Source organism: Stegostoma tigrinum, chromosome 1 (assembly GCF_030684315.1).
Source record: "Stegostoma tigrinum isolate sSteTig4 chromosome 1, sSteTig4.hap1, whole genome shotgun sequence".
Classification (NCBI taxonomy): domain Eukaryota; kingdom Metazoa; phylum Chordata; class Chondrichthyes; order Orectolobiformes; family Stegostomatidae; genus Stegostoma; species Stegostoma tigrinum.
This window is the reverse complement of record NC_081354.1, coordinates 76,909,070-76,936,480: the sequence shown is the minus strand read 5'-3', so window position 1 is coordinate 76,936,480 and position 27,411 is coordinate 76,909,070. Positions and strand designations below refer to the sequence as shown.

Here is a 27,411-nt window from a genome sequence, read left to right as displayed (position 1 = left end):
TAACTGGCATCCCGCCTCCTACTCATGGGACACAGCAGTGGGGTTGAGGTGTGCATGTGACTTTATGTCTGATAGGCCACTATCAACCTTCACTAACCTCAGCACTGCTCACATACCTGTTTGAGTCAGTTGCCTGGCTATCCTGGGAATTTTGCCCAATGGACTCTTAGAAGACAGCAATAAAAATGCTGCGAATTGAGAACTGGCGTGTAGTTTTGTCCAGGCCCTGGGAAAAGTCCCAAACCTTCAGCAGGACAGTGTCAGTCAGTTTGATTATCTTGACAGGGATCTGAACCTAATTTACAAAAAAAAAACTTGTATTCGGTCCTTTAATTCTAACGTTGGAGGAGTAATGCGCCCCCTGATCGAGGGAACAGTGTTACTTTTATGCCCAAGACACGCTACTAACCCTGTTCCTGGGAGTTTGTTTTAGATCAGTCCTATTACATATGTTCTGGGCACTTCGATCAACTACAATCTCAACTCTGCTCCCTTTAATTACAGCCGTTTATGGCTAACTGAAACAATAAAGACATTGATTTTCTTAAAGACTGAGCACACTAAAAGTACTGCCAATCATTAGTTTAGTGTGAACTACCTCCGCGTAATTCAGACGCATCCAGTGACTCCGCCGTTTCAACACACGTTAGATTTCACTTATTTACACAACATTGTCCAGGGCAAAACGTCAGGGGTAAAAGTGCTAGCACGAATTCTACACGATTTCAATTTCATCATAAATATTCAGAAATTATTTTGATTAACGATGTCCATCTGACTGTGGTTTGGAAATATGTTAGATACCCTAACAAGGCAGTCGGCGTGACAATGCTTATTTGATTTGCTCGTTTTAAGTATTTGAATATTCAGTCTCAGGATCAATGTCAGATTTTGTACACTCTAGCCAGGTGAAGCAACGCGAGTGTCGGACAAGGGCAAAAATGTTTTATCTATTTAAAATAGCAAAGCACCAGGTTAGGGAGGAAGGTTGATCAAAGACTTTAAATCAAGTAAAAGTAGAAGACAATGAATTGTATAAAGCCTCCACTGCAAGCCAGACCTGTCTACAGAAGCAACACACCTTCCCCTTAGTGCCTGAAGCTATTGAAACATTTGTTTCTTTTCGACGTGGTTAGCTGATTCAGACTGAGTTCGGATAAGGTGCACGCAGAGAGGAATGATACAAGATACCAGGTCTGAAACATATCTTTTGTTCATGTTTTGAGGCTTTCAGACCCCTTAATCTTGCCTAACCAATGTCACTGAAAACACATTAATGCTGCCGATAATACATTATCGATGGTTACATTTTAATTTTAAATTAATAAAGCTTACCCACTCAGAAGGCTTTTTAATATTGGACAATCTTTTCAATCCTTTCTTAATCCACTTGTTCATTTGCATTTGTAACACAAACACTCTGCTGTCAAACATGGCTCGCGCGCTCTCTCCCTCTCAGCCAAACTCCTCCACTAACTAATCGCAAATCCATCCTTCCCAAGACAGGAATGTGCCACTTTGCAAAAGGGAGGTGGCAAGGGGGCAATTGGAATATGAACTCTGCTAAATGCTGTAAAAAGCTCAAAGACATCCACTAATTTCAATCCCGCAGGAACTAACACAGGACATTAGCCTTAACGGCTATTCAGGAGGAGATTACCAATGATGGGGAGTAATTTAACAATTTCCTCTCTCCCTCCCACCCCCTTTCATGTTTACTCGTTGTCTGGATAACCAGCTCATTGTTATCACTCAGGGCTTTCCAAAAATTAAGTGTTGTACGTAGCCCGGTGTTCAAAGCAAGTTGGAGATTCTGACGTGAAAAGCTGGATCTGAGCTAAAATTTACCCGAGTTGATCAATTAGGACGTAAACTAGCTACTAGAGAGTTTTAAAATTACTGTCAGAAGGCTGCAACATCTACTGATTTAATACAATAGTAACAAACACCGTCAGAAAAAAGTTACATTTATGTAGCACCATATCAAACCCCAATTTGCTTCAAGGACAATTAATTTCTTTGACAGTTAGTGATTGTTGTGTTAAGGGTAAACCCAGTAACCATTTTCTGCACAGTGAAATATGACAAACATCAATACTTATTGGAATAAAAACAGAAAACGTTGGAAAGAAATAGTTCTGTGAGGAAGGTCTAGCTCTTGTGTCTCCATGGTTGAATCCCTGACATACCAGTACTCACAACAGGATCAGAGATAATGGGAACTGCAAATGCTGGAGAATCCGAGATAACAAAGTGTGGAGCTGGATGAACACAGCAGGCCAAGCAGCATCTTAGGAGCATAAAAGCTGACATTTCAGGCCTAGACCCTTCATCTAATGAAGGGTCTAAGCCCGAAACGTCAGTTTTTGTGCTCCTCACAATGGGGTCACTGTTTTACACCAGCCCAAGGTAATTTTGCTGCTCAACACACTTGGCTTGGCCAACTGTAGAATGGTAAACAAGCTGAATGAATTGCTACTCTCTGATTTCGTTTAGTAAGAGAGAGAAAGTGATACTGTTTAAAAATAGAGATTAAAAAGCCCCTGTAGATAGCTAACATTTAAAATAGGATAATTTAATTCTCCAATTAGGGGAGGCAACGGCTGATTGGTATTATAGTGGACTGTTAATCCAGAGACCCAAGGTTTCAATCCTGTCATAGCAGATGGTGGAATTTCAATTCATTTTTTTAAAAAACCTGGAATTTAGAGTCTGATGATAACCACAAATCCTTTACCAGTTATCAGAAAAACCCATCTGATTCACTAATATCCTTTAAGGAAGGAAACTGCCACCCTAACCTGGTCTGGCCTACATGTGACTTCAGACCCAAAGCAATATGCTTGATGCTTAAATGCCCTCTGGGAAATTAGGGATGGGCAGTAAATTTTGCTCACATCCCCTGAATGAATCGGTTTTATTTTCTCTTTTTACACCAATGTACCCTGTTTAGATTAAATTAGATTCCCCACAGTGTGGAAACAGGCCCTTTGGCCCAACAAGTCAACACTGCCCGTTGAAGCATCCCACCCAGACCCATCGATGGAGTCTATGGTATCAGGGATTCACTGCGGAGATCCTCATCACAGTGATCTGGATGTAGCATTCCTGAAAGTACATCTCAAACAAGAGATCATTTAGGATTATAGTTCTTTCTGAAGAGTTAGTAACACTGGTTTAGACTTGTTTCTGAGGATGACCAATCAGTTAAGGCATGAAGAGCATTGTGGCCATCTGTAATCCTCCTGCTGGCCATATCGAGTTCTGAGAGGTTCTTAATTTGTTCACTTAAACTAGAAGTGATTAAAATAACAACGGACCTAACAAGGAGGTGCTGAGAAGACAAAAATAGCTCATGGATTGACTTCCTGAGTGGTTTATTGGTATTAGTTAACAATAATGTAATCATAAGTAACAATCACATGCAAGTTCTGGTTGGCAAATGACAGATTTGGATTGTGATACAAAGAATGCCAAAAAAAATCAATGTGAAAGACAGAATATCTTTTTACATTCACAGTCACATTATGCTCAATTTAACAAAACAGCAAATGTTGACCATTAAAGCATATTAAAATCCAAGTATGTCATTTCCATTTTGTCACAGTTCAAGACTCAAACACATGCCCAATGCACAAAATCTAAGCATTACTTACTTGACTGCGATATGTCACTAATCATGACTTTTGATACTGAGAGACTCATTGCTTGATTGAGCAGCAGTATATTTTTGCAGTTTGTGGTTTTGTTGTAAGCTCAACAGAAGATCCAGAGAACCTACATTAATGCCATTTAGTGATAATGGGAACTGCAGATGCTGGAAAATCCAAGATAACAAAGTGTGGGGCTGAATGAACACAGCACGCCAAGCAGATCTTAGGAGTACAAAAGCTGACGTTTCGGGCCTAGATCCTTCGTCAGATGATCCTTTCTGATGAAGGGTCTAGACCCGAAATGTCAGCTTTTGTGCTGCTTGGCCTGCTGTGTTCATCCAGCTCCACACTTTGTTATCATTAATGCCATTTATATCATTTCTCCAGGATATTATTTCCAGAAAATCAGGGGAAAAGACCCCATGGAAATTCAACCTCCTGAAATTTCATTGCACTCTTTAATAAGCATTACTGGCACTACCAAAGAATTTTGACTTATCTTGCATGAAACTTGGTATGCACACACTGTACGATATCAGACTGAAACCAATAAATAACTGTGAATCTGTTACAGAAGTGTAACACAGCTGAGGGATTCTGGTGATCTGATAAATCATACGAACAACTTTTGTCCAGAGCCCTGACACTGCATTATAGAACTACTTATTGTTCAAATACAAGTCAATCTTCTGTGGAATTACAGTAGGGGACTCAAAGACAAGTGCAATTTTCAGGTGAAGTAAGGTTCAATGCCAAGAATAATTCAACCAAGGAACGCAGAAGTCATACTTCACTTTAAAACCATAGATTTGATCCTATTGATGTATTTCTATTTTTTTTTCCCATCCAGCTCTTTGACCAAATTTTTGGTCACCATTTCTAATATTTCCTTATGTGGTTTGGTGTCAAATATTGCTTGTTAACACTCCTGTGAAGAGTCTCAAGACGTTTTGCATAAAATTCAAGCTCTTGTTTATAACTGAAACTGTCCTTACAAAAATGTCACACTGAAATTACAATCTTCCACCAGCAATGACACTGCAGCACCTCTGCTAAAAAGGCCACACCTTGTTCCACCTTTCAATAAGATCATGGCTGATATGATCACTCCACATTCATACCTACCCAGGATGACCTTTCACCCTCTTGCTAACCAGGAATCTATCTACCCCAGCCTAAAAAAAATTCAAGGAGTTTGCTTCCACCATCTTTTGAGGAACAGATTCAAAGATTCACGATCTTCTGTGGAAAAAATATTTCTCCTTTCCTATGTCTTAAATGAGCAAATCTTATATCAAACCGGTGATTCCTCATTCTAGATTCTCCCACAAGAAGAAACGTGCTTTCCACATCCACCCTGACAAGCCCCTTCAGGATTTTACATGTTTCAATCAAGTCACCTCTTACACTTCTAAACTCCAGTGGACCCAAGCTTAGCCTGTCCAGCCTGTCCTTATAAGGCAAAGTGGAGGGGAATTGAAGGAGGTGTAATTACAGAAGCAGATGGTGAAATAGGCATGAGAACAAAGCAATTTGGAGTGGAAATCTCATTACAGGAAGTGCCTGTAGAGTTTTGTTTCGAAGATTAGGTGAAGCAGTGTACACATGATTAACTCCTCAGTTTTAAATTAAATCACATTTTCTTGAGTCCACCATTATTTGGGTACGTTTGATTGGCATTGTAAACTTCCAAGCCTGATTAATAATGTGTACTTTCTGTAATACTAATCCACCAATGAACACGCATCATTGCAACATCTTTTGTAAAATAAAATATATTTTTCTGGCGTATGTATAAACATTAACATGGCATATTGTAAGAAAAAGATACTTGCTGCAAATGTTTTCACTTAACCTAACTAGAATGACTACATTGTCTTTCTCGCACATTAAGCACCTTTATGTGTTGATGTACAGGAAATCTACAGAATGGTATCTCAGAGGGCAACACTAAATAATAAAGTGGTTTACAATTATATTTCCTGTACTTAGCAGTATGACATAGATTAAAACATGTCTCACGTGAATATGGCTCATAACAATTTGAAGGTTGAGACTACTCAGGAGGTTTCGTGGTGCAGTGAGTAGCATTCCTACATCTAAGCAAGAAGATCTGGGATCAATACTACATCAGAATCTAATGGCTAAGCAAGGAGTGTTCATAACTTGACCAAGCAGGTTAAGCATCAATTTGCAAATCCTTTCAACATAGCAGGCATTAACAGCTGCAGAGATTCCTGCTCTGTCTTGTGATGGAGACAAAAATTGTTCTTTTACCATAATTATTAAAAAATATATATATTTCTTCCCGGGATGTGGGTGTTGCTGGACAGACCAACATTCATTTCCCATCCTAAATGCCTCTGTGAATGTAATCACGAATCAGTTTCTTGATCCCTTCCAACCCATGGGGTGTAGGTACAGTCACATTACCATTAGGGAGGGAGTTCCAGCATTTTGACCGAGCAAACGAAAGAGCAGCAATATAATTCCAAGTCAGGATGGTGTCTGACTCAGAGGGGAACACGCAGGTAGTGATTCTCCATGTCCTTGTCTTTTCTGGTTGCAAAGGTTGTGAATTTGGAAGGTACTGGTGAAGATTCTTGGTGAATTGCTGCAATATATCCTGTAGATGGTACATGTGCAGTTACAGTGTTGGAAGGATGGAGGGAACGAATGTTAAAGATGGTGAATAGGATGTCATTCAAGCAGACTGCTTTGTAATTTGGTTCATAGCTCTGAACTACAACATGCATGTAAAGGTGAATATTGTGACAGCAACCCAGATACCTTGAGTGTGGTAGGCTTGAAACTGGTTGTCTCTGTTGGCTGGTATGGGTCAGATTTGTGCTAACAAATGGGGATCAATCCCAGTCCCAGTTAGTATGGATTCAGGACCTGTCTCTTTGGTGGGTCAGACCTGCCTTAGATGGAGAACTGAAGACGAATACCCAGCCAAGCAGGTCTGCTGTCAAGCAATGATTGCAGAAGTTGTTCAGTTAACTATTTCCCGTATTGAACCCTTAACCAGAATTTGGAATTGGAAATCTGGAAAAGGAATGTGGTCAGAATCAGAATCCTTAATTAAGTTCAGTGTGGCACAGTGTTGAAGTTTTGAGGTAGAAGTTACTGCTTCAAGATACAGAAAGAAAGAAGAACCTTTCATGACTCAAGGGTGTACAAACAGTGTTACAATCAATTAGTTGCTTTTGAAGCAGTGCCACTGTTGTAGAGCAGGTGGTGCAACAGCCAATTTTCACACAAGAAGATCCCACAGCAAGCACTAAGAAAAAGCCCTGATACCCTGCAGCAAAGTCAAATACACTTTGTCTCAACATTAATTAAGAAAATGAACTCCACCCAACAAAACATAAACTGATCCTTTAGCCATCACATGTTCTATATTATTCACTCTCCTTCCCTCTCGATCAGCATGATAAAAATGGCTCATCATTTTCCAGCCCCTTTCAGTTCTGAAGAATAGTCATATTAGATTTGAAATGTTGACTCTGTTTCAGTCTTCGTCAGATCTGATGAATTTCTCCAGCATTTATTTTTACATTACTTATTGTTACAAACTTCACCTGAAATAGAATTTGAAATGACTCCAAGGTGGCAGGTAACCTGTCACCAAGTCACCTTTTATTTACATGTGCACAGTACATCGGCTGTGACTAGCTCCCTCAGAGCCAGTCCCTGGAATGAGGGGAGTCTCTGAATCTCCTGTTTATATGTCAGCCCAGGCTCCATGAGTAGCCCAGGTTAACATCACCAATCAAGGATCTCATAATCAGTGAGATTCAATTGGCCCTTGTTCCAATCGGTACAAATTCTACTCTGTCTCCAAGATAATAAAATGTGAGGCTGGATGAACACAGCAGGCCAAGCAGCATCTCAGGAGCACAAAAGCTGACGTTTCGGGCCTAGACCCTTCATCAGAGAGGGGGATGGGGGGAGGGAACTGGAATAAATAGGGAGAGAGGGGGAGGCGGACCGAAGATGGAGAGTAAAGAAGATAGGTGGAGAGGGTGTAGGTGGGGAGGTAGGGAGGGGATAGGTCAGTCCAGGGAAGACGGACAGGTCAAGGAGGTGGGATGAGGTTAGTAGGTAGCTGGGGGTGCGGCTTGGGGTGGGAGGAAGGGATGGGTGAGAGGAAGAACCGGTTAGGGAGGCAGAGACAGGTTGGACTGGTTTTGGGATGCAGTGGGTGGGGGGGAAGAGCTGGGCTGGTTGTGTGGTGCAGTGGGGGGAGGGGATGAACTGGGCTGGTTTAGGGATGCAGTAGGGGAAGGGGAGATTTTGAAACTGGTGAAGTCCACATTGATACCATATGGCTGCAGGGGTTCCCAGGCGGAATATGAGTTGCTGTTCCTGCAACCTTCGGGTGGCATCATTGTGGCAGTGCAGGAGGCCCCTGATGGACATGTCATCAAGAGAATGGGAGGGGGAGTGGAAATGGTTTGTGACTGGGAGGTGCAGTTGTTTGTTGCGAACTGAGCGGAGGTGTTCTGCAAAGCGGTCCCCAAGCCTCTGCTTGGTTTCCCCAATGTAGAGGAAGCCGCACCGGGTACAGTGGATGCAGTATACCACATTGGCAGATGTGCAGGTGAACCTCTGCTTAATGTGGAATGTCATCTTGGGGCCTGGGATGGGGGTGAGGGAGGAGGTGTGGGGACAAGTGTAGCATTTCCTGCGGTTGCAGGGGAAGGTGCCGGGTGTGGTGGGGTTGGAGGGCAGTGTGGAGCGAACAAGGGAGTCACGGAGAGAGTGGTCTCTCCGGAAAGCAGACAGGGGAGGGGATGGAAAAATGTCTTGGGTGGTGGGGTCGGATTGTAAATGGCGGAAGTGTCGGAGGATAATGCGTTGTATCCGGAGGTTGGTAGGGTGGTGTGTGAGAACGAGGGGGATCCTCTTGGGGCGGTTGTGGCGGGGGCGGGGTGTGAGGGATGTGTCGCGGGAAATGCGGGAGACGCGGTCAAGGGCGTTCTCAATCACCGTGGGGGGAAAGTTGCGGTCCTTAAAGAACTTGGACATCTGGGATGTGCGGGAGTGGAATGTCTTATCGTGGGAGCAGATGCGGCGGAGGCGGAGGAATTGGGAATAGGGGATGGAATTTTTGCAGGAGGGTGGGTGGGAGGAGGTGTATTCTAGGTAGCTGTGGGAGTCGGTGGGCTTGAAATGGACATCAGTTACAAGCCCCACCACCCAAGACATTTTTCCATCCCCTCCCCTGTCTGCTTTCCGGAGAGACCACTCTCTCCGTGACTCCCTTGTTCGCTCCACACTGCCCTCCAACCCCACCACACCTGGCACCTTCCCCTGCAACCGCAGGAAATGCTACACTTGTCCCCACACCTCCTCCCTCACCCCCATCCCAGGCCCTAGATGACATTCCACATTAAGCAGAGGTTCACCTGCACATCTGCCAATGTGGTATACTGCATCCACTGTACCCGGTGCGGCTTCCTCTACATTGGGGAAACCAAGCGGAGGCATGGGGACCGCTTTGCAGAACACCTCCGCTCAGTTCGCAACAAACAACTGCACCTCCCAGTCGCAAACCATTTCCACTCCCCCTCCCATTCTCTTGATGACATGTCCATCAGGGGCCTCCTGCACTGCCACAATGATGCCACCCGAAGGTTGCAGGAACAGCAACTCATATTCCGCCTGGGAACCCTGCAGCCATATGGTATCAATGTGGACTTCACCAGTTTCAAAATCTCCCCTTCCCCTACTGCATCCCTAAACCAGCCCAGTTCATCCCCTCCCCCCACTGCACCACACAACCAGCCCAGCTCTTCCCCCCCACCCACTGCATCCCAAAACCAGTCCAACCTGTCTCTGCCTCCCTAACCGGTTCTTCCTCTCACCCATCCCTTCCTCCCACCCCAAGCCGCACCCCCAGCTACCTACTAACCTCATCCCACCTCCTTGACCTGTCCGTCTTCCCTGGACTGACCTATCCCCTCCCTACTTCCCCACCTACACCCTCTCCACCTATCTTCTTTACTCTCCATCTTCGGTCCGCCTCCCCCTCTCTCCCTATTTATTCCAGTTCCCTCCCCCCATCCCCCTCTCTGATGAAGGGTCTAGGCCCGAAACGTCAGCTTTTGTGCTCCTGAGATGCTGCTTGGCCTGCTGTGTTCATCCAGCCTCACATTTTATTATCTTGGAATCTCCAGCATCTGCAGTTCCCATTATCTCTAAGTCTTTGTATACGCGGCTGTTATCACATATGGGTGAACAAATACAAGTTAAATGGCACAGTCTTCCGCCACTGTTGTTCCTGTTCTTCTTACTATTCACAGGCTGTGGGCTAATTCTACCAGCGCTCAGGTACTGGCACCAATCTGCAGTACTAGTACATGGGGAGTGTCATCTTTGTTCTTGGCATCTGCTGTACTGTAACGCCTGGGCACTGTAAAACGTCACTTTTGTGCATGTACAGTCGCTGTGCTACCTAGGCCACATTTCAGTCGCTGTTTTTGAGCAGCGAAGCAGAGAGAAAGAATGTGGACTGAGAACAACAGGGACTTAAAGACTCTTTCCACGTCCCTCTGATCACCTCACAAGATAACAACCAGTGAGAAAGAAAATGATGAAAAAAAATTTGGTTAGAATACAAAGATATCAATAAACTTTCCTCACTACAGAAGGACAATTAAGCAACTGGATTCTCAGATTAAAAATCTAAGATCCCAAGGGCTCTACCGACACTTAAATGATGTGTTTTGTACCAGACACGCTTCCCTTTTAAAGCGTACAACCCGTGTTTGTGCGAGTTTGATACCATGTTTCATTACTTTCTTCCTCGGGTTTAGTGGGTAATAAAATTCCTCTTTCACGAAGAAAACCTTGTAATCTGCTATTTCAATCTGATTTAGTGAACACATTTTCAATTGATTTTAATCTGTGTACAAAAATGTTATATTTTTTGTGGCTGATCAAGAGAGGGCGTTCTAAAAAAGGAGCTGATCACGACTCCGCCCCTGGTCAGAATCACATCAAATGCAAAATAGTTCAATTAGCTGTGCAGCAGGTTTTTTCATGACAGAATGGACGAGATTTTCATTTTGCACTGTGACAAATTGACACATCTTTACTTACAATGGAAAATGTAGATAGAAAGAGGCCATTAAGCCCATCAGGTCCGCACAAGCAACGATTTATATCTGTGTAGCCTCTTTAATGTAACGAATTGTCCAATGTGCTGCACCTCTTCTTCAAGAGAGCTACTCAATTTGTTCCACTCCTTTGCTCTTAAAATGCTTTCTTTCAAGTGCATAGCCAATTGTCTTTTGAAAGCCCTGATTGAATTTTCTTCCATTTTATTTCAGGTATCCAGCTTTGATCATGACAACTCCTGATTATTTCAAATGAGAAATTTTTGACTATTCCTAACATTACAGCACAGATTTAGTTTCAAACTATTTGCTCATTTCATGGGATCCAAATAAAAATGCAGAGGTGAGAACAGAATGAAGAGAAGTAAGTATCAATAATACATTTCAGGCTGGAAAAGCTTCTAACACAGCCACGTATGTCACATGAAGCTGATAATTAATTGACTGCTAATAAATATATATGTTCAGTTAATTTAACAATGCACTCACCAACAACTAAAAATGAACCGAATAATGCAATGAGCAGCTATGGTGTTTGTATGGTTTAAAAGCATCATGACAGTGAAATAATAAAGCTACAAAAAAGGTGTGGAGTTTCACACCCTCCTACAAAGGGGGATGTTTGGAGGTGGGGTCATGTGATCACAGTGGATCTCTTGCCTGGAGTACACACAGCCTTCCCGACTGCCTCCGATTAAGACTGGGTGGGAAGGCTTATGGCGACCTTTCTGCCTGGAGAGCGACCGAAACGCTTAAGCGGCTACTCAAGGGCCATTTCCTGCTGCCACTGGTATTCAACTGGTGCTGGGCAGAACGCCCGCCTCTTGTGTTTGCCTGAGACTGTCAAAAAGGGAATGGATGGCGGTGTGTTTCCCATTCTGTACTGAATTGAATGACCCCACAGCAAGGGGGAAGAGACCACAGCAAGCACAGCCTTGTCCTTACTGTTGCTACTAACCCCATCCAGGCTAGATGCCTTTCCTCAGGATCGCTGGGCTTAAAACATTAACTCTGTTTTCTCCCCACAGATGCTGCCAGACCTGCTGAGTTTATCCAGCAACTTCTGTTTTTGTTTGCTTCAGATCTCCAGCACCTGTAGTTCTTTGTTTGATTTTACTTTAAATCTGTGTTCCTTGATTCCTAACCTTCCAGTATTGGGAACAACAATATGAAGTAAGACAAGACAACTAAAGGAATGCTATTACATTGATAAGCACATTGCTCTGACTATGTGTATTTGCTTGCACTGAGAATTTTTAATAAATTAATTTTCTTGCCTTTCTCAGCCTCCTTTGTCCCATATATTAATAATAAGCTCAAAAGGTGGAGCAGACAATTTGTCCCCATTGCTAATTTGACACTTTTCACCTCCGTTGCTCTTGGATTCGAATCATCAACTAGAAGATAATGTCACAGCCAAGCTTGCACAGACACCACATGGTGGAAATGCAAGCTACCTGTTGTTTTGTGGCACATCAATGCAGTATGTGATCAAGTACCGTCTCTATACCTCACTGGCTATAGTGGTCACATGAGATCATTGTGATTTAGCTCCAACTCCAGCATTTCATCTCCCAGGAAACAATGAAACTCTCCAAGAATGAAACAGTGTGAGCAAAGTCAGTGCAGGGTGAGCCAGGGAGCAATACTATACAGACTTCTACACACAGTGTCAATGTCACAAAAACAGACCGAGATCGGGCCTACTGCTGTGGAGGGCAGAGCATGCAAGACTGGAAAGAACAGGAGACAAAGCTCAGCTCTAACGTATCTGTTGAATTGAACACTATTTTCTAGGGACTTCACAAAGTCACTGAATACTTAAACACTTGCTCGCATCTAAAAGAAATTCAGGACTTGTCCAAAGAACATTCAATCATCTCTATTCATTACAACAGCAGTCATTAAAAAAGTCGTCCTCTAAATGTTTTAAAATTAGCACATTTAACCGCTTTATATGCAACCCTGTCACTATGGGTAACTGTTCAGGAAAAGGATGATAGGTTTTCTTTCTGTTAAAGTCCATTAAATAAGCTGGCAAATTGCCTCGGTTCACCAGACATTTTCACCCAGCATGATACTCTAATCTTATAAATTTGTTACGGCACAGTTGCCTGACACCGAATATTCCAGGCAGATCTTTTTGAAGGAACTGTTCACATTTTACTATAATCAAGTTGTCTGAAAGGAGTACACATTGTCATCTGTAGTTAACAGGCCTTGAAATTAGGGGAGGCACCCAAAATTATTCTTGTGCATTACTTAAGGTGCATTTGTCAAGTATTCCTGAGGTTTTGACTTCACAATAAACAAAGGCTCTATCTCCAAGGTCTTAATTCAGTATTAATCCCACAATGATGGAGAGGAAAAGGTCGGGGGGGGGGGGGGGGGTGCTAAACTTTTTAATACATCCAACAAATTCCCTATCTTGTTGCACACATGTTCATTGCTTTGTTCATTGCTGTTTTTTGCTACAGATTTACAGGTGAAGCGCTTCATTGCAGGAAGGATCCCACCGTGCGGCTGGAAGCCTGATTGAAAAATGTGGAAGAGGCCAGTCAGGATTTCAAAGACTTGGAAAGACTCACAGAATGAGGAGAGTTGGAGCTCAACAAAAAAGATATTCTGTGAAGAACAGCTCGCAGGTCAAAAGGGGAGAAATGAATGGTCCACTGGTAAACTCTGTCACTGCCAGAGGCAGCTTCATCCAGAGAGGTCACTGGATCCAACTTCCCAGTCACTGTCCAGCCTTTCAATTTGACAGTTGCTGAGAGGGAAATGGCCTGCACTACGATGCCAGACCCCAGATACTTTTCCCCAGGCATTCTGAAATCCAGCCTTAATAAATGTCATGGCCTTACTTCCACAGGAATTTAACTCCAATGGAACCTCAGGTTGGGATACTTTATTGGCTTCAACCAGCACACTGAAAGCATTTGGAATTTTCAGTTCTGGTGAGATATAGTAGCCACGTATTAGCACAGAACTTTCTTCCCTCATCCTTTCAAACTGAGTCAGCTATCCCAGGCTGGCATCTATCCTGTAGCTGTCGCGTAAAGCGATCCATGAGTTACCTTGATTCATTAACAGTGACATTTTTGTAAAATTAGTCCAAGAATTTTGTTAATAAACAAAATATTACTGAGCAATTACCAGAACTGAAGCGATAATGACAGGTGGAACTGTACTGTCATATTTTGAGATGTTAAATTTTTTTTCCTGAGCAAGATATAAATTGAGCACCTTAATCAGATCCGGTGGTTTTCTTTGGTGGTCAAATAACCTACTAAAGGTCCCTGTGAACTCTTCCACGAAAGGTACTGGTGAGAACCTACCACTTTAATAACCACACCCCACACATACAGCAGTCATCAGAACAGAACATTTCAAATAAATTCTTTTTTAACAAAGTTGCTCAGGACTGCAGTTTTGATTGAGCTCAGAAATGCATTCTCAACCAAGTTCATACTATTTGTGATATTTATTATAGATGGGGTAAATAATCATCTCAATTCTATTCCAGTCCTCAAGAATGATTCCAGTTTAAAAGATAATCTGTTCTATGTCTTCAAATTCTGGATATTGCGCAGTGCATTTCTAGAATGCATTTGAAAAGTTATTTATGCTCTTCCCTGTTTTGTCATATCTCATAATGGCTTTCAGGAGGATGACAAATGGTAAGTCGCAAATCAGCGATCTAGAGAGATAGACAGGGGAGCTCATGATAAATGCTACTAGAATGAAGGTCATCTGTATACTGTCTATCATAATCACTGAAATGAGAGTTTGTACATTGCTTCTGATGGTCGGCATATTAGCCTAAAATATCTGATGTCAAAGAAGACACAATTCTTTGAAGTTTGCGTCACATGTAGACAGAATGGTTAAGAAGGCGTTATGCACGCTTGCCTTCATTGGTCAGACTTTTGAGTATAGGAGCTGGCATGTCTTGTTGAGGTTGTACAGGATGTTGGTGAGGTCTCTTCTGTAGTATTGTGTCCAGTTCTGGTTGCCCTGTTGCAGAAAGGACATTATTAAGCTGGAAAGGGTTCAGAAAAGATTTACCAGGATGTTGCCAGGAATGGAGAGTTTGAGTTATAAGGAGAGACTGGATAGACTGGGACTTTGTTCACTAGAATGTAGGAGGTTCAGGGGTGACCTTATGGAGGTTTATAAAATAATGAGGCATACAGATATGGTGAATGGCAGATATTTTTTCCTTCGGGTGGGAGTTGCATGATTAGGGGGCAAATTTTCAAGGTGAGAGGGGAAAGATTTTAAAAAAGGCATTAGAGCCGATTTTCTTTACACAGCGTGGCTCGTATGTGGAATGAACTTTCAGAGAAAGTGGGGGAATGCGGGTACAGTTACAACGTTTAGAAGATATTTAGATAAAATACATTAATAAGAGATATTTGGAGGGATATTGGGCCAAGCACAGGCAGGTGGGGCTAGTTTAGTTGTTCCCATGCTCTATGACTCTATAAAGAAACTGTCCCTTTCACCTGAGCGTTCGAAAGTCCCATCAGAATTCTGTCACCTCTGATGTTTCTGGTGCCAACTCAAAGTGGCTTACAATTCTATCAGTACTGAACGCATTTCATTTTCTGACATGCTGCTTCCACTGGGTTTGGGGGAATATACTTTGACATTAAAATTATTTGAGGTTTGCACTGCGACAATATTTGATCTCAGACGACGGCACACAATCCGCATCCACCCCAGTGCCAGGAGTAAAAGCTGTTCACGCTGACTATGCACTGGGGCAGCAATAAAACAACAAGCTGCTCACAAAAAGGATCTGTAAACATGTTGTGCTGAAAACATTGCTGCGGTTTTGGCAAATGTCTGATGAAGCTTGTCGTAGAAGTCACAGAGTTACTGCTGTGGCACGGGAGAACAAAAAAAAAGACTTTCGCTGGTGCTGAAACAGCTTGAATGTCCCAGCTTGTAACTAATCTGCTGTCATGTGAGTTTGGTGCTTCACTGGCATATTTCGCAAACCATCAGAATACCGTCCAATAAAACATTCTTTCTTCCACCCAGTCGACCATAAACAAATTATTTCATAACTCAGAAATAAAATCACTCAGAACTTACAATCAGCTAATTCCATCCCTATTGAGCAGAATTCCACCCCTATTGAACAGAAGCATTCCATTCAATAGAAATTTCTATCAAATAGAAATAGTCACTGATAGGTGTGGTCTATAGGCCACCTAATAGTGACATCATGGTGGGGCGGGCAATAAACATAGAAATAGTCAATGCCTGTAAAAATGGTACAGCAATTATCGTGGGGGATTTTAATCTACATATTGATTGGTCAAACCAGGTTAGTCGTGGCAGCCTTGAGGGCTGGTTCACAGAATGCATCCGCAATACTTTCCTTGAACAACATGTAATGGAACCTACGAGGGAGCAAGCTATCCTAGATCTAGTCCCGTAAAATGAGACAGGAATAATTAATGATCTCACAGTTAGGGATCCTCTCGGAAGGAGCGATCACGGAATGGTCGAATTTAAAATACGGATGGAGCGTGAGAAGGTTAAATCTAGTACCAATGTCCTGTGCTTAAACAAAGGAGACTATGGTGGTATGAAGGAGGAGCTAGCTAAGGTAAAATGGGAGCAAAAACTTTATGGGGGGTCAATTGAGGACTTTCAAAACAATTTTTCACTGTGCTCAGCAGAAGTATATTCCAGTGATAAGTGAGAACTGTAGGAAAAGAGAGAGCCAGCCATGGATCCAAGGAAATAAAGGAAAGTATCAGGATTGAAAAAAATACAAAACAAAGCAAAGAGTAGTAGGAAACTAGTAGACTGGGAAATCTTTAAAGGCCAACAGAAAGTCACAAAAAAAAGTTAAAAAGTGAAGTAAGACAGATTATGAGAGTAAACTAGGTCAGAATATAATATATATTTTGAGATATATATAAAGAATATAAAAACAGACAGAAAAGAATGCTATAAATATGTAAATCGTAAAAGAGTGGCGAAAGTAAACATTGGTCCTTTGGAGGATGAGAAGGCCAATTTAATAACTGGGAATGAGGAAATAGCCAAGATATTAAAGTTATTTCGTGTCAGTCTTCACAGCAGAAGACACAAATAACACACTGAAAACTATGACAAGAAGGTTATAGCAGGTGAGGACCAAGAAACTATCATTATCACTAAGGAGGCAGTGCTGGGCAAGCTAATGGGGCTAAAGGTAGGCAAGTTTCCTGGCCCTGATGAAGTGCATCCCAGGGTACTAAAAGGGGTGATGGGGGAAATAGCAAATGCACTAGTAATTATTCATGAAAATTCACTGGACTCTGGGGTAATTCCTGCAGATTGGAAAATAGCCAATGTGACGCCATTGTTTAAAAAAGGGAATAGTCAAAAGCAGGTAACTATTGGCCAGTTAGCTTAACTTGCGTAGTGGGGAAAATGCTTGAATCCATCATTAAGGAAGAAATAGCAAGACAACTGGATCTAAATTGTCACATTTTGAACACCCAGCATGGTTTCATGAAGGGTAGGTCATGTTTCACTAATTTCATGGAATTCTTTGAGGACATTACTTGCATGGTGGACAATGGGGAACCTGTGGATGTGGTGTATCTGGATTTCCAGAGGCATTTGACAAGGTGCCACATTAAAGGCTGCTACATAAGATAAAGTTGCACAGTATTACAGGTAATGTATTGGCATGGATAGAGGGTTGGTTGACCAGTAGAAAGCAAAGAGTAAGGGTAAATGGGTGTTTTTCAGGTTGATGGTCAGTGGCTAGTGGTGTGCCTCAGGGATCAGTGTTGGGACCACAATTGTTTACAATTTACATAGGTGATTTGGACTTGGGGACTAAGTGTGGTGTATCAAAATTTGCAGATGACACTAAGGTGAGTGGTAGAGCAAAGTGTGCAGAAGACACTGAAAGTCTGCAGAGGGATACAGATAGTCTAAGTGAGTGGGCAAAGGTCTGGCAGATGGAGTACAATGTTGATAAGTGTGAGGTCATCCATTTTGGTAGGAATAACAGCAAAATCTATGTTTTAAATGGTAAAAAAATTGCAGCATGCTGCTGTGCAGAGAGACTTAGGTGTCCTCGTGCATAAATTGCTAAAAGTAGGATTGCAGTTGCAGCAGGTAATTAAAAATGCAAATGGAATTTTGTCTGTCATTGCTAGAGGGATGGAGTTTAAAAACAGGGAGGCTATGCTGCACCTGCGTAGGGTCCTGGTGAGGCCACATCTGGAGTACTGTGTGCAGTTTTGGTCCCCTTACTTGAGAAGGGATATACTAACACTGGAGCGGGTGCAGAGGAGATTCACTTGGTTGATTCCAGAGTCGAGAGGGTTGGATTATGAGGAGAGACTGAGTAGACTAGGATTATACTCACTGGAATTCAGAAGAATGAGGGGAGATCTTATAGGAACATATAAGGTTATGAAGGGAATAGATAAGGTGGAGGCAGGGAGGATGTTTCTTCTAGCAGGTGAAACTAAGACTAGAGGGCATGTCCTCAAGATAAAGGGAAGCAGATTTAAGACTGAGGTCAGGAGGAACTTCTTCACCCAAAGGGTTGTGAATCTGTGGAATTCCCTGCCCAGTGAAGTGGTTGAAGCTACCTCGCTGAATGTTTTTAAGGCAAGGCTAGATGCATTTTTGAACAGTAAAGGAATTAAGGGTTATGGTGTGTGGGCAGGTAAGTGCAGCTGAGTCTCAAAAAGATCAGCCGTGATCTTATTAAATGGCAGGGCAGGCTCAAGGGGTCAGATGGCCTACTCCTGCTCCTGGTTCTTGTGTTCTACTATTAATGGATTAATGTGTAAATCGCTAATATACATGTGAACTGCACTGAGATTTCTGTCTAAAGCATTACTAAAAAATTCTCCAGTTTATAACTGTGCGTGATCCATCAATATTCCACACAAACAATTTACGATATAATCATGACAGGAAAAAAATATTACAACCCACCAGTATCACCCAAAAGGTCAGTGTGATAGGTTACCTAGCTTACTCCTTGCTGGGATATTTCCGATTGAAGAAATTCAACTGAACATGCCAAAAAAAACACACACACAAAGCAAGTGCCTGTACACTTTACGATAACATTGTTCCATTTTTCTCAGAATTTTAATGCGTAAATACCATAAACAGAGTTAATTTCTGATCACTTTATAAATCTATTAAAAACCAGGTTCAGGTGACAGGAGTTAACCATGAGGAAAATGCTGACAAATTTGACAAAACTTGCCCTGAACCAACAATACCTCATCTCTTAGGACTGAACAAAAAACGCTGGAAATCACAACAGGCAGCATCCATGGAGACACAGCAAGCCTACCAATGACTCTTCAACAGCGCTGACATGAAATATGGTGAGCGCAGCGTTTATGAAGAAGTGGGGGGAGTGGGGTGCTGGGGGAAAAAGGATGCTGAGCAGGGAAGAGGTGAAGAGGCTTCTGCGGTTACCTGGGAATGTGTTTACTATTGATAGGCATTGAGGAATGGACTAGGGTGTTTCAAAGGGAACACTCCCTGTGAACTGCAGACTGGGGAATGAGGGAAATATGTATTTGGTGGTGGCATTTAAGTGGAGTTCTCTGAAATAGTGCAGAATGATCGTTTGAATATGCAGGCTGGTGCGATGAAAAGACAGAATAAGGAAGACCTGATTACGCTGATCTCTTGCTGCACTGAAAGCAAAATGAATCTTTCTGCATATGTCTCCTGTGTATAAGTTGGACTTAATTAAAATTGGAAGATAGGAATTGGAAATAGATACAATTGTGCGAAAACAACAGAATGTCAAACATGTGGCCTCCATGTTCAAAAATGGTACATTTATCACAAAAGATTTCCTTTCTAGAGGAATTCTGCAGAATCAATCAACTGTTGCTGATACTATCATTATAAAAGACTAAAGACTTATGCGGAAACAAACTAATTGTGGTAACTCAATATTAAGCTGTTCTTTTGGGCAAGATTGCAAGAAGTTAAATTATGACTTAATTCACTCTGGAGGTGGCGGCTGAGGAATAATTGTTGACTAGGAAAGATCCTGAACTTCTTCAATGCACACCACGGACTAGCTTACATCCACCTGAATAGAATTAGTAACCCATCCAAAACATGGTCTTCTCCAAAATGAAACACTTCATCAGAATCAAACAGAAGTTTCAGCCTAGAACCACAGAAAAGTAGGCCATTCAGCCCTTCAAGCCTGCTCCACCATTCAATAGGATCATGGCTGATTATCCAACTCAGTACTCTGTTCGTGCTTTCATCCATACCTTTAATCCATTTAGCACCAAAATATGATTTAGTCCTGAAATAGGCATTGCTTTCATAATGTCTTGAATGAGACGAAAAGTACTACTACTGAATCAAGCTTTTTAAGACATAGTAAAATACAATAAGTCAAAATCGGATAACCTGAAACACTGGTTGTGTTGAAGGTGTCAGTCACTTCTGCCAGCAAAATAGGAAATCCAGTAGGAAAGCTGGCTACAATAATCAAAGATCTGGATTGGTCATTCCTGATTAGCCAAACCCATGCCCCTTTGTCATATGACCATGCCAACCTATTGAAGGGGAGTTAACCCATACTACAATGCAAAATCATAGGCAAGCCATCGTTCGATGACAAGATCTCCCTGTGAAAAGCTGCAAATATGGCTGAGGAAGCCAAAGAATGGCCACTCACTCATCGACATGTTTCTGATCCTGTAAATGATGCTCTGATATTTTGCACTGGAGCACAAAAACATGGAAAAGATGTTAACTAGACTGGTGACAGGGCACTTCGAGCAGATTCAAACTCGTCTGAAGATAAATGATGCACTAAACAGAATAAGATTGTCGGGATTTTCCAGAGCTAACTCCTAACATTTCTAATTGCCTTGTGTAATTGTACTAGGTAAGACCATCATAAGGTGTGAGCAAGTTGTGAAATAAAGGCATTTTTACTGCATTTTCATTTTTTTGCACCTCCAGCACATAGGCAAAACCTGCAAGAGCCCTCCTCAGCTAGCTTGAAGTTCCACCTAACTTGAGTTTGGGAGCAGTGGTCCTGTAATTTGATTTGTTAGATTTTGCTGCATGTACAAATTCTATATATGCAACATGCGCACACTTACTTTCATTTTCGCAGCCATCCTTCCTTAAGATTTAGATACTGCAGTAGAAAATCGTAACTTTGGATGAAAGCGTGAAGGGTAGGGTTGATTGCTTTTTGCCTAACGTCATATCTCCCTTCCCCTTACCCAACTCTAATAGTGACAGGCAGCTGGTTAATATACAAAGTATAAATGTGGTCAACCATTTCTTCCGAGTTCAACCAGTTACTCGCTCTGGGACACATCTCAGATGACAACATTATAAACTTATCACTCCTGTGCCTCTCCAAACAGCACAGCATTTAATAGAACAACATATCACAGGCAACAAAAAACTGAACAAGAAAGCTAAATGTTGATTCCGGAGGCTTTTGCCTAAAGCTGACATGATAAAGCATTGCTTTAGTTTCATCCTGTCACCTGGATCAGAGAACTGTGGGTTCAAGGCCCACATCAGAGATGTTAGCACAAAGCCTAGGCTGACATTTCAGTGCAGGAAGCGAAGTCTGTACTAGCAAATATACTGTGTTTTGGGTGAGAAGGATGAATGCTTAAACTGAGGACCCTGTTGCCCTCTCAGGCAGATGGAAACTATCCCTTGGCTCATTCAACGAAGAACATTCCATGTCACTAAAAAACTGGTAATGCTGCAGTTTGTGGGAGCTTGCTATGCCAAAATTGCCAGCCATTATCCTTTCATGAGAACAATGGCTACACTACAGAAGTATTTTACTGGTTATAAAACACTTAGAAAAGTCCTGAGGTTGTGGAGAGCACAATTTCCTTCTATGTCCTTTATATATCATGCCCCAAAATATTCTGAACTTCAAAGTAATGTTTAAATTTTAAAACTGGATGTAAAAGACCAAAAGATGGTGGTCCATGGAATGGCATTGGGGGGGCGGGCGCGGGGGGTGGGTGCGGCTGGTCACTTGACTTCTTTTGTGGATTAAAATCAATTCTTGTCTCAAGATGGATCAAAAACAACATTCCAGGTTTGAATCAATAATTTCCCAATAAAAAAAGACTATGTCACCAAAATGAATCAGTCATTCAAACACAAAGACAATAACTGCTTAAAATTCTCAGTGCTAAATGACAACGCAGGGCATGTAATCAACATTACCACACTCCTTATTTGAAAACGGACTTTGAGTTTGTAAAAAGTCATGTAATGAGATAACCATATTTTCTGTCTGCTTTTAAACTCATCTAGAAATTATTTATAAAGTTCTATCAGAAAGCCACTGAACTTGTGGCCTGTCATCCAGGCAGTTACAGTAGGTAAGATAAAACTTGAAAGCAGGAGATCATAAAAGAAAAAAGGATCCTCTAATTTGCTCAAAACTTAGATTGTCCCAAGAACAATCTTCCTAGGAATTCAACAAGAAACTTCAACCATCTCTCCAAGAATAAAGCACTGAAGTTATCTAAGAAACTACAGGGCTGCCAAAAAAGAGACTGCGATAATGACAATCAGTAAAAGTATAATTTCAACTGTACCCATCCCTTGAGTGTGTGAATGAAATACTCATTAATTTTGACATGAGCGAGTAAGCATAAATAACATTTGCTGCCTTCAAACCCACAGAACATCCTTTGGTATGATTAGATTAGATTAGATCCCCTACAGTGTGGAAACAGGCCCTTCGGCCCAACAAGTCCACACCGCCCCTTGATATATCGCACCCAGACCCAGCCGCCCTGTAGCCCACACACCCCTGAACACTGTGGGCAATTTAGCATGGCCAATCCACCTAGCCTGCACATCTTTGGACTGTGGGAGGAAACCGGAGCACCCGGAGGAAACCCACACTGACACGGGGAGAACGTGCAAACTCCACACAGACAGGTGCCTGAGGCTGGAATCGAACCTGGGTCCCTGGTGCTGTGAGGCTGCAGTGCTAACCACTGAGCCACCATGCTGCCCTGCTTGCCGCTTAAATTATTTACTTAGGTCCCACACTCTTAGAATAAGAAAACACATGTTTCTTACAAACATTCAGTCAATGACATATAGAAGGAGTCCATTTGCTCTATCCTGTGTGACTGTTCCAGTTCTTTAAAGAAATGCGCAATTAGTTTCATTCTACCATTTCATCACTGAAGTCATATACATTTTCCTTTTGAAGTATGCAAGAGTTCTCTTTTGAAAATTACAACTGAACATTCCACCATACATTCAAGCATTTCCTTATCTTGAAATATTACATAAATTAGGACTGGAAATTACTGCATAATTCACTTCATTGGGGCTCTTCAATTAAACTATGAAATTGCTAATTTCATGTACTAGTAACCTTGTTTCACAGAAGGTTCAGGCATCATGCCTAAAATAAAACCTTTGCTTTGCACAGAACCAATGCTGCTGTTAATTCAAGGGGAAAAAAGAAAGTTAATAAATCAAAGGCATTCAAAGAGCAGTGTCTATTTCCTAGTAACAAAAAAAACAGAACAGAGAGGCATTGACACCAACTTATTCAAATACTTAGCTCCAGTCCAACTAAATTGTCCTAAATTTGGCAGAGTACACCACATTCATTTCCAATGGTCAGCTTCAACCCAATTGAAAAGCATTATTTGATGAATTTACGTTAATCTAGCAGTAACTTTAAAAAAAGATTAGTACTTATTGGTCCAAAGGAAAATTCATTTTCTATTGATAAAGTTATATTTCACATGAAGCACAAAAAACTGAAGATTTTATCTTTCTACTTCAAATGGAGCACGTCTGGCCACAGCCTTTGCTATTTCACTCAATTTGAAATAATTGGAGAAGAATTCCTTTTACCCAGGAATTTATATCAGGCCTGCACTAAAGCCTGCTCATTATTTAAAGTCAGTGCCCCTCATCACTGAGATTACTGGCAGCACATCAAAATTAATTATGAAAAATGTCCTGAAGCTTAGAATTTGCCATTGAGCAAGTACCAATTAAACTGAACAAGGCAGGATCATGCACAGAAACTGCTCCAGTAACCAATCACAAAGATTTTTCACTGTGGCAAGCAACAATAATATCAACCAAAAAAAACCCATGAGCCGATTTTGCATTATTTAGGATTTTAGGCCAGTTAACTGTAGATTGTAGCTGTTTGTGGGATTAGGAGATGGGGGGAGGGGGATGATTTTTGCATGAAAGAGTTTGTGGTCTTGGAGGAGTAAGGTGTCAAAGGATAGGGTAAGCAATATATAATTTTTATTAGAGGTGTGAGTTCAGAATAGTCTCAAGAGGATCATTCAACTCCTTCAAAGGGCTGCAATGACATTTACACTTTTACAGTTCTAACATTAAACTTGTCTTAATGTTAATTACTGAATGCACCATAAACCGAACCAGTCTGTTTAATTACCTCCAGCCACTTTCAAGAGCTGCACTTTCTGGCTATAGAGAAAGGCACTTTTCCTTTTAGTTTGCATAGTACATTATACAGCGTCAATCACATGCCTACATTTTTGTGAAACTATGATTCTATGTTCAGGTTAAGAGAAAAGAATTTTGCCGTGGAGATGCAGTGGCCAATATACGGATGCCACTTTCTCACAAATTCAAACTACTATTGTGGAATCACCTCTTTTATACCCTGCCAAAAACAGCCTGAAGCACCTTAGATGTAGAAAATGGCAGCTGCTACAGCACTGTCCAAGAAAAATTACCACCTGCAGAAGACTGTCGCACCAAAAAACTTACAAAAAGGATGCATAAAAATGGTATTATCTGCATAACAAAAGGCTTAAAGCTGCCATCTTATCTCCAGGCACCTCCATTGCCCAGCTTACACTAAGAACTCAGGATGGGGAACTGGGATCATCTCTTGAAACTGGTATGAACTACTTACAGCTTGCTATTAAATATGTTATTTGTAGTTGTAGAGCTGGTTGCACCTTTTTTCAGAGCAGACTTTTAAGAAAGGAGGTCTCTGTCTCCCTCGAAAGCTCAAATAAGTAAGCACACAGATCAGGAAAGTTCCAAGTTCACCCACTGATATGTGAGAGGTTGACTGATCTCGGCCAGAGTGGTAGTCTTAATCTCAACACCCTGGAAGAATTAGCAAGGACTCATGAACGTGGCTCCGTTAATAAAACGTTGGTGGTACAACAGTAAGTGTTGCTATTTTTACGAATAGTTATACTAATATTCATATTGAAATTTCATTTGCTTCTCACTAGGTAAGGAATGTCCACAAAAAGACCCATAGGTAACATCCTACTGTCAACTCTGGTAAATCTGACTCACAAAGCCAAGGCAAATCAGTCTTTGTGAATATTATTTGAAGGTTGACTACAGCCCAGTTTGAACTGTGTGAGTGTGAGGTTCAGAAAATATTGTGCTAAGTATAGCAACCTCAGTGCTGGATAAGTCCTAAACGGAAGACCAAAGTCTGTTTGTATTGGCATTTTGAAATATATGGAAATTAATGGCACATGATCACCATTTAGAAGTGTGCTGACTAGGCATAATATCTCATGGTGATAAACCACCAACTGGCCCCTTCAAAGGAAATCTCAAAGGTCTCCAGAGACAACCCAGACCTGCATGATAAAATATTGAACTGATGGCCTGCCTGCTCAGTGAGCATGATGTTTGGTTGCAACGGAAAAACAGTGAGCTCCCCTGATGTACCGAGAATTATTTTGACTTCACCCAACACCACTTTGAACAAGCTGATTGTTGATTCATTGCATTTCTGTTTGTGGGATTGTACTGTTTACAAAATGGCTGCCAAATACCCTTTACGGCAGCATTCACTGTTCTAAAGTAATTCATTCAAAGTTAATTACTTTTGAGATATTTCTTAGACACAAAATACAAAATAAAGTTTGTTTAAATTGAGTATCGTCACTGAGAAAGAAACAGTTGTTCGAGGTTAGTGTAATTTGCATGTCTATAATGTCATGCAGAAGTGCCATGGCAACACCTTTGTTATGTTATGATATTTGAATATTATAAATGCACAGTCATTGAGCTTGCATTGAGACAGCAACCATAGACAGCTTTTACTTCTTTAAAAGTCCAGCAAATTACACAAAGGCCTTCCATCGTCAGAACATTTAAAGTTCAACAAATTTATTCTAGAAAATATACAGATTTGCTGGAACAAAACCATTAACACATATATCTTTTTAAAGCTGCTAGAAAAGATGACCCAGTGTCTTAATTGAGGAAGTTTATTCCTATTACTAATTTATACAATTAATACATTGCTACCATCAAGTGAGAAGCAAACTGCCATTGCATGCACTTTTTGAATTGTGATTTACAAAATGTAAGTGACACCTCTCCTTGGACATTGTGAAAATCTCACCCCCGGTGGGTAACTGTGTGGACACCGCCGTTCCCAGAAAGCTGATATGGGAATCATTTTATGAGATGACAGTCTCGAGGCTGGAAGATAAGAGACCCTGTGCAGAGCAAGACATCTTCACAGCTGCAAAATGCTCTGATCAGCTTACACAGGTATTTTTCTTTTCAACCAGCTTTGAAAGATCAAACTGACAATTTAGATTTATGGTGACTTCAACTGTGCCTGCAGCATGCAAATGTAATTTTACAGTGTTTTCAAGGACATTGTGAAGAACTGCGGCTTCTACAAAGTTAATAGATTCTCATCAATGTTGTTTGCTATTACGCAAGTGGGTGAGGTCATTTCCTTCCACATCAACACACAAGTCTTAAAAGAGCATGTCTCGAGTTGTAGTTCAATCTTTGCTTTGCTTGTTAATTGTTACTGACTTCTCTCACCTCTCGAAATGTTTGCTTTGCTCCCCTAGGTAAAAGATAATTTACCCCTTGGCCTGGCACTAGGCAGCACATAAAGACAACTCCAAGTGGATTGGCTGCCAATTGTTCTAGTTTTGCCTAGGCAGGGGGAAGGGAGAATAAAAGTGCTAAACCCGCTCTTCACCTCCAATGGTTTTATGGCTAATAAATAGTCACCATAAAAACAGGAAGGGAGTTATACAGCAGATCATACAGCAAGTTATTATTTTAAGAGAAGTGATAAGATTGCTTTTTTAAAAATCTGAGATACAACAATAGGAGCGGATGATTAAAGATTAATTTTACCACTTGTTTTACTATCAAAATGGGTAAATTTTTTTCATTCACCAGAGAAATCATGCATGTGCTATTTAGCATGGTTGGTATGAGAATGTCGAGCAGTGAACTTGGGTATTCTCCTCCTTGCTACAGCGTTGTACTGAGATCAGCTGCATGGATATGCAAATCCTGATGTGAATGTATCTCTTGCACTATAAACAATTCAATGATCCATTTGATATAAATATTTTAAATTAATGAAGATGTTGAATCAGAAATCACACAGCCAAGTAGTTCAAAGAATTCAAAATATACTCTGCACAGTCTTTGCCTCATTGAACTTAAATAATTCAGTCAGAAAATGTTCACTTGCACCATTACCAAGCAAACATGTTGTGCAAAACCCTCATGTACTTAGCAGGGAAGATTAATGCAAGTACCGCACTGCTCAACTCTACTGATTTTTATCACTTTTATCT

General features: G+C 41.4%; 1 protein-coding gene across 7 annotated transcripts in view; it reads right to left on the bottom strand.

The window, feature by feature from the left end:
• Nucleotides 1-27,411, bottom strand: part of shroom3 (shroom family member 3) — a 402,329-nt gene that overhangs the window by 125,584 nt on the left and 249,334 nt on the right. Inside the window, exon 1 of one of the 7 annotated variants that reach the window (XM_048531874.2) lies at nt 1,340-1,459. The exons of 5 other annotated variants lie outside the window; for them this stretch is intronic. In XM_048531874.2, coding sequence (XP_048387831.2) covers nt 1,340-1,434 — 95 coding nt within the window. In that variant the 5' untranslated portion in view covers nt 1,435-1,459. Of the gene's footprint in view, nt 1-1,335; nt 1,460-27,411 lie in introns of those variants that run through there. One more of the 7 variants, XM_048531879.2, reaches the window with a different exon arrangement.